The 8,645-nt window shown below is 37.9% G+C and overlaps 1 protein-coding gene across 1 annotated transcript in view; it reads left to right on the forward strand.

Annotated features, from left to right (window-relative positions):
- The window catches only part of UNC45B (unc-45 myosin chaperone B), a 55,322-nt gene extending 51,543 nt beyond the window's left edge, over positions 1–3,779 (forward strand). The window contains exons 17-20 of the mRNA XM_063456624.1: positions 662–777; positions 929–1,046; positions 2,087–2,245; positions 3,172–3,779. Coding sequence (XP_063312694.1) covers positions 662–777; positions 929–1,046; positions 2,087–2,245; positions 3,172–3,432 — 654 coding nt within the window. The 3' untranslated portion in view covers positions 3,433–3,779. The remainder of the gene's footprint in view (positions 1–661; positions 778–928; positions 1,047–2,086; positions 2,246–3,171) is intronic.
- The last annotated feature ends 4,866 nt before the right edge of the window (positions 3,780–8,645 follow it).

Genomic DNA, 8,645 nt, shown 5'->3' on the forward strand with positions numbered 1-8,645 from the left:
AGGTGGCCACATGCCACCTCCTGGGTCCCGTGAGACAGGGCTCTTGTCAGCATCCCCATTTTCGGGCACCTGGAGGATCGAACGCCACTGAGGGGGGCGGTTCTAGAGCCGTTCGCCCAGCACTGCTACCCAGGACATGGGGAGCCCACCAGAAAATATTGAATGTCTAGTTTGCAGTTGCGCCGGCCCTGATTATACATACACCTTGGGTCAGACAGTGTATGAAAATCAACGGTTAGTTTCTATGGTCTTCCCAGGCTCTGTGCATGGAGTGAAACCGGGAAGATCATAGAGACGAACTGTCAGTATTCAAACAATGTCTGACCCAAGATGTATGTCTGAAGGATCCTGCCTTTTACTAAAGGTAGGGATGAGTTTTTCTCAGGTTTTTTTTAAATACTTTGTTGTTGTTTTTTTTTTTAAAAAGGTTTCAAAACTTGATGAAAGGATTCTTACATTAAAATGTTTTTGAGGTCACAGTTGTCCTTTAATGTTATTTTAGCAAGATTAGCTTTTGACTCTAATGGATGCATAAGATTTACCACCAGTATGCTCTGTCTCGATGACAGTAACCTTAGCTGGTCATTTCTAGTATAGAATAAATAAGGACTGTATTATCAATGCTGCATAAATGCTGATTAGACTATTATAATTCCTTCAGGTCTACGAGGTGATACGTCCTCTGATTAGCCTCCTGAACACAGAAAGAGATGGTATGCAGAACTTTGAAGCACTTTTGGGTCTCACCAACCTAGCTGCAAAGAGTGACAAGCTGAGGTTTGTATCAATTTCATTGAAATATATATATACATACACAAAATGTTAGCAGATACATGTCCACTTTGGGTACATTATAATTAGAGCATAAAAGACAGTCGTAGCTACTACTGTTATTTCATGGATTCACTTTCAATGTTCATCTCAATAGGCAGAAAATTATTAAAGAAAAGGCCCTTCCAGAAATTGAGAATTACATGTTTGAAAATCATGAACAGATCCGGCAAGCTGCCACTGAATGCATGTGCAATTTAGTGGTGAATAAAGAGGTCAGTCTAGAATGTGATATCTAAATACTATGCTTTGAGTAAAGATTATATATCAACTAGTAATGTGTCTCCACTTGTATTGTTCAAAGTATTGAAGACATGTTCTCTCTTGTTATTCCTCAATTTGATCATTTTGAGACGTATTATTTATGTTCACAAATGTTAATATGTATGGGGAAATATATATTTGTACTTCTCCCTAATGTTTAACTGCATTTCATTATCTCTGTCTTAGTTGGACCCTTTCCTGTTGCACACGTTGGTTGTTTGGAATCTGTTTAAGCTAGACTTTTTCTTAGTGAAAAAATTAATCTGACTGAATGGATTCATCTAAAAAAAAAAATTGTTGGTCATTTTCGGGATTTGCCCATGTGGTGTTTCAGTTTTTTTAACCATGCAGTCATTTTAGGAAAATCTATTTGGATGAATTAAAATTACAGGAAAATAGGTCAATCGATGTACTGCAAATATATACATAATATTAATAAATATGGCACACTTTCCTGCCTTTGGTTCATAGATAAAGTGAGAAGTAGTAATCTTTAGAGGTAAAAAGGGAAAACAGAGTCTATATTTATATATTAATATATTATATAATTTTTAAATATAGATTTTTTTTTTTACTGCTCATTCTCTCTTTCCTCTCAATTGACCACTTATCACTTAATTTGTGAATAAAATAAACTTTTAGTGACTGTCTCCTATCTTATTTTTTTTTTTTTTTGGCACCATGAATGGAATCTTAAATCATGAAACAAACAAAACTATCCATCTATCCATTATCTGTTTTGTGATATATCCATATTGTGTTCCAGAGTTACAAAATTCTTAAGAACCGCAAGTCAACCAAAATCAGATGAATCACAATTCATTTGAAACTGAATGCACAAGTCTAGTTCAAGCTTCAACTAACATTCAGCCTCTCGTAACACCGGCAAGGCAACCTTATACAATGCTAGGTTTTTATTTTCTAAATGGTCAAAACCAGTATATTAAAATGCAGTTTCACTTCAGGTTCCTTTTATTTGATGATAACACAGGTTCAGGAGAGGTTCTTGGCGGAAGGTAATGACCGGCTAAAATTGGTGGTGTTGCTGTGTAGTGAAGAGGATGATATAAAACTCCAACGAGCAGCTGCAGGAGCACTGGCTGTTCTAACATCTTCTCAAAAGAAGCTTTGTCTGAAAATGACAGAAGTGGTAAGAACATCCTAATAGAAACATTGGACTTTTCACAATTATAATATATATATATATATATTTTTTTTAATGAATAATATAAGACCGCTATATAATAATACAGCTGCTATCACACTGTGATCTGTTGCTCTCGCAACAACACAGGAGCAATTCTAATCAAATCAAATATGTGATATACTCAGTGAAGGAAAAAAGAAAACACACTTAACTTCACTCTATTCTTGTTCCATATACAATTGTGATTGTGCATACATAAGAAGAAGAGAGAGGTTGCCTACCCGGACCCACAAGCCGCTTTGTTCCAAGTTAGGTTTTATCTCTGGAACATGTGAGTGTTCCATTATTTTAAATTAATGTAAAAATTGTTTTATGATAGCACATTATTTTGTTACCTATTGTTTTAAATCAACATTGGATATGGAACAAGAATAGAGTGAAATTAAGTGTGTGTTTTTTCTTTCACTGAGTGTATCACATATTTGATTTGATGCACTACACTGTTAATTGGAATTCAACCTTAAATTTATTTTATCTATTAGTTAGTATCTATTAACCGAAATTTCTTGGAGTGTTAAATTGTACAACTTTGCGGAATTTGTTGGCACTTTAGACATAATTAAAATAATACTATTAATGATCATAAAGTCTATATCAAAACATTTATTTTGCTTCTTTTTTAATTTCCTGTTCTCCAGCCTATATTTTTTCTGTGCTATATTTTACTTCATTTTGGGTTATCGCTTTTCAATACATTTGTTTTCTAAAACCTGTACCTGTGACTACCAGGTTTGACTCTTTGACAGATTGTTTCCCTTTAGTATTAGTCTTATATGATATGATGCACCTGCTCAATATACAGTACAATAAAATCTTAAAAATAGATTAACAAATGTTTATAATTTCTCTGTCTATCTGTCCTCTACTAGACATCTCAGTGGATGGAGATCTTGCAGAGACTTTGTCTTAATGAAGACTTGCATGTCCAGCACCGGGGAGTGGTCATTGCCAACAACCTCATTTCTGCAGATAAGGAACTGGCAAAGAAAATGGTAGAGTCAGAAATGCTGGAGATCCTGACAGTGATTGGGAAGCAGGAGGAAGATCCCCGCAAACTACATATTATAGCCGTGGCCAGGGATGCTCTGGTTAAGTGTCTTGACTATGGTCTGATCAAACCTGTTTCGTGAGCGCCTTCTAGCAGCACACGTGATGCATAGCCTGGGTTCCCAACATTCCTATTGCATAACTCCATAAAAAATATGCTGTTGCATAGGATGAATATTTAGAGGGTAAAATATATCACTGCCCCATGAAGGTGTAGCTTGAAAATATACAAACGATTTCCAAAAGCAAAAGAAGCAGATTATTTTTTTGTCCAAGATAATTAAGGTCGTCTTGCAACAAGTGCAGTAACTCAAAGAATAGAATAATTCCTTCAGAAATTCGTAATATTCTGTAACTTCAAGTTTGGTTTCTTTTAAGTATTTCATGTAAGTTAATGAGTTCTTTTTACAATAAATGGAGAAACGTTGAATGATTTAGTGTATGTGCTGATTTAATTTTCTCAGTCAATCTACATCATTCATGGTGGATATTGTGAGTTGTATTCAGGGTTTCATGCAGATCACTCATAACCAGACTTACACACATAATATTTGCAAAGTTTTTGACTAGATTTGCTATATCATCTAATGTCCAATACCTGTTCCCCAGAGTTACAGTTGCTCATGTGTGACATCACAACAACACCCCACATAATGACTTGTAGTGTGGCTGAGTGGAACCATAATAGTGAACTGGCTTGTTCCTCTGACTGTCCTGTCATTGTCATGCGAGCTCTGATCAGAATGCAGTGAGTGCAGGAGCAGTATATGATGTTCAGTCTTATTCCCATGCAGTCAAATAGGAGTTGTTGAAAAGGTGTGATGAGATGTGAAAGACTTTAAGTTCTTCACTCCCTCTGTTCTTTTGGACAATTTCATGGAAGCATATGCTTTTTATTTTTTTTATATTCATGAGTATTAGATACATTTTGTGAACTTGTTGTAATCCTGGTCGAGGCTGGCTTCTCTGGCTTCTTGGTGGACCCTGCTAACTACAGTCAGGTCCATAAATATTGGGACATCAACACAATTCTAATCTTTTTGGCTCTATACACCACCACAATGGATTTGAAATGAAATGAACAAGATGTGCTTTAACTGCAGACTTTCAGCTTTAATTTGGAGGTATGTACATCCAAATCAGGTGAACGGTGTAAGAATTACAACAGTTTGTATATGTGCCTCTCACTTTTCAAGGGACCAAAAGTAATTGGACAATCGGTTGCTCAGCTGTTCCGTGGCCAGGTGTGTGTTATTCCATCATTATCCCATTTACAAGGAGCAGATAAAAGGTCCAGAGTTAATTTCGAGTGTGCTATTTGCATTTGGAATCTGTTGCTGTCAACTCTCAATATGAGATCCAAAGAGCTGTCACTATCAGTGAAGCAATCCATCATTAGACTAAAAAAACAAAACAAACCCATCAGAGAGATAGCAAAAACATTAGGTGTGGCCAAATCAACTGTTTGGAACATCCTTAAAAAGAAAGAATGCACCGGTAAGCTCAGCAACACCAAAAGACCACGGAAAACAACTGTGGTGGATGACAGAAGAATTCTTTCCCTGGTGAAGAAAACACCCTTCACAACAGTTGGCCAGATCAAGAACACTCTCCAGGAGGTAGGTGTATGTGTGTCAAGTCAACAATCAAGAGAAGACTTCACCAGAGTGAATACAGAGGGTTCACCACAAGATTCAAACCATTGGTGAGCCTCAAAAACAGGAAGGCCAGACTAGAGTTTGCCAAACAACATCTAAAAAAGCCTTCATAGTTCTGGAACAACATCCTATGGGCAGATGAGACCAAGATCAACTTGTACCAGAGTGATGGGAAGAGAAGAGTATGGAGCCTAGGGCAGCATAAAACCATGATACACCACTGATCACAGCCACAACAATTCTGGAAACTGGGCTATGAGGGTTCTGAGAAATATTCACGGTAGGTGGAGAGGCCTTCAATTTGATCCCGATGACAAAGATCACAGGAATAAATAGGTCAGATTTAATACTATTTTTAAAAAGCTATAAAGAAGATACACAAAATAAGTAATTTCAAAGGAGAATTTAAATAACCATAGTTTAATTTTAAGCCCCCATATTATGGATAAAATCAGGCCATATGACAACCAGTTAATGAGCAAATTAATCCAGGAGCAGTACCCCAGATACTGTTTACACAGGTAAATACAAGTATGAACCAAAAAAAAAACACCTCCCAAATAAAGTGATGTGCTAAATATGATAATTTATGTGCATTCAATACAGAGTATCTCATGCAAATATTACTGCAACATACATTTTCAGATATATAGGTAAACCTACAACATACAAAATGTGCACAATAGTGCAGATAAACCCTTTAAAACCAAAATAAACTCTTTATGTAAAGGACACCCGTTGAAATTGCCCTCATTTGCTACCGAGCCACATAATCCCGGCTGTGCAAACAGGTATAAGAGGAGAGGGAAGACTCCCACTGTAAGTCCTCAGTCCATATGGACATGACCACATATATGGAGAGAAAGCATGGAAAATGTGTTAGTGCAGGATTAAAAAACACTTTTTTTTGTATATACAGTTGAAAACTTTTACTGTGCACCGAAAAGCTAAGTAGCATATACAACAGAACTGTTTTTATATTCCACTGAATCTTGTACGTGGTATGTCGCAATGTTCCGATCTCAGGATAATCTCGTCCCTCTTCTGATGATGCAAGATGTTCTGTAAGTGACACGTTTTGCTCCAAGTAACCTGAGCTTCATCAGATGCCATATTGCTTCATCCTCTTTATATTAAGTCCACTTAATTGTCTTTAATAAAGTGCAATTCTGCAAACTGTACTAATAATACTTTAATTGTGGAAATCCCACTAAATAACAAAGGGACACATATTGCTTATTAAATAAAAAAATATTAGTTTTGTAGTTTTGTTACATAGAAGGAGATAAACTGCATAAGTAACATCTAATAATACTTTAATTAAACAAATACCACTACATAACAAAGGAACATATATTTATTAATCAATAAAAGGAACACATATATTGATTTATCAATATAATAGTGTTGTTACATAGGAGGAAATTAATTTAGTGAGAATCATCTAAGGGAAATCTCCCAAATGGAGTAGGATATAACCCAGCGCAATCCCCGCTCCCAGGGGTAACTCCAGTTGTCTCCACTCCCTGGACCTCACTTATGGAGCCATCCGTGCTTGGTGGGCAGAGGCCAGTGGCGCTCTGCCCTGTAGCCAGCGTTGCAGCTGGGTTGGCCTGTTTGTCGCCAGGCCCCGGAACCAATGGACAGGTAGGGCAGAGGCCAGCTGTGCTCTGCCCTGATGCCAGCTCTTCTGCTGGGAGTGTGTCAGGGGAGACCGCAGTTCCCTCCACTTCCCCCTGGAACCCGATTGGGGTTTTGACGCTGGGGAGAGGTATCAACTACCTCCTCTCCCTGGTCTTCCCGCTGTGGCTGGGGAGGGACGACACCCTCTTCTCCCAGGCTCTCAGCCTGGGAGGACTTTTGCTAAATGTCTAAAAAAACAAACATCTCTCCCAAAATGGATATATAAAGTCTCAATACCCGAAAAGGATAAACAGCTTGTCCTATATACATGTACTAATAAAAATGCACCCAATACTGTAAGCAAATAAAGCAATATATAAAGAGGAGCTTTTGGGACCATAAGTATACATTTAAAAAAGTTGGCCATATTTGGACTTTTTTTTCTAATTCATAAAGTGTGCATTTATATAGGCTGGAAGACTTTGGGAATACTGTCCACTATATATTCTGTAACCTCTCCACAGAATACATTAATGGATAGAGGTAGAAAGATGGTACGACAAACTCCCCATCCCACGTGAGTTGGCAACGGGCTCCTGAAGGAGCCTGCTTGCCAGCCTCCTGTCCACAGACTATGGGCCTGCAGGGAAACCTGTAAAAGACTGTTTAAATGGCTTGGTTCGTGTAATTTCTCTATACCGTTCAGGAACCGAACAACTGCACGAACCAGGGACCACCCGGGAGCTTATTAACCCCTATTAGCACCTTGGAACGGTTCTCACCTCAGTGTTTTATTTGTTTGTCTGGGTAGCCGCAATTCGTATGAACGAATCTTGTTCGCATGAATGCAGGCATCCGTGTATGGTCGTCCAGTTCATGGAACTAAAATCGGACACTGAAACTCTCACCACTGGACTTCCATCATCGCCTGCGTTCAGTTTTGTAGATCCTAGAAGAACACTGTTCAGTGGAATCAATAGTCTGGATGAGGAGAACAAGCTCCATGGTTCAAATAGAAACTACGTTCGGTATTTTTTTTTTTTTTCACAACATAAAGGTATTTATAAAATACATAGAGATGAGTACCATACATAGATAACCCTACAGCAAACAGAGCTGAGAAGACATAGATATAGAATACACAGAAGTGGCCACAATACAAAGATACCTATACTATACACATAGCTGGGTAGAACAGAGATACCCATGCAACAGGCAGAGGTGACTAAAATAAGGACACAATAAAAAGATAACAGAACTAGCCAGGGGCACTGTGATGGATTAGACAGAAATGCAATACAGAGATATCCACAGTACATGTTTGTGTAAAATCCTCTAGCTCCCTCTCTATTTTCCTAGTCCTCTCTTAGCTCTCACTTTCTTTAAAAAAAAAAAAAAAAAATGTATTGACAATTTGCAAGTTTACAACAAAGTTTCAAGTTTAACAGTACAGAAGAGAAAACGATATGCAGAGCTTTTCATAATTTCACATCATTACACACATCTATGATACGTTCATGACGGTTGCTTTGCCGTATAGTAATATTAGATTATTTTGAATAACCCAAGTTGTCAAATGTGAGTGTCTCGGTTTTAGATTGCAAAGTATTGTGTTTTCGCTAATGGTGATTCTCAGGGTGTTATAAGGGTAGGGTGGGTAGGAAGGAAGGGGAATGAGGGGTGGAAGGCAAGAGATTGGAGCTGGTGAAGGTTGCTGCTGTGTGGCTTATGAGGTATGGTTCTTGAGATAGTCACACCAGGGTTCCCATGTAGATGTGTATACTTGGTATTTATCTATTATGGAGTAACATGTTTCTTCTAAGCCTCTTGTTGTTTCAACTCTTTGTATCCAGTCACGGATGGAAGGAGGGTTATTTTACTCGTTTTTATGATACCGAAGTTGACCGACCGCTAGCACGGATTTCATGGAACTTTTTTGGGCTTAAGTCACATGTGTGGTCGGTCAAAAATGGGACTTCCAGGAAAAACTCGAACCCCTGAACCGATCTGGGTGA

This window comes from Pelobates fuscus, chromosome 1 (assembly GCF_036172605.1).
Source record: "Pelobates fuscus isolate aPelFus1 chromosome 1, aPelFus1.pri, whole genome shotgun sequence".
Classification (NCBI taxonomy): domain Eukaryota; kingdom Metazoa; phylum Chordata; class Amphibia; order Anura; family Pelobatidae; genus Pelobates; species Pelobates fuscus.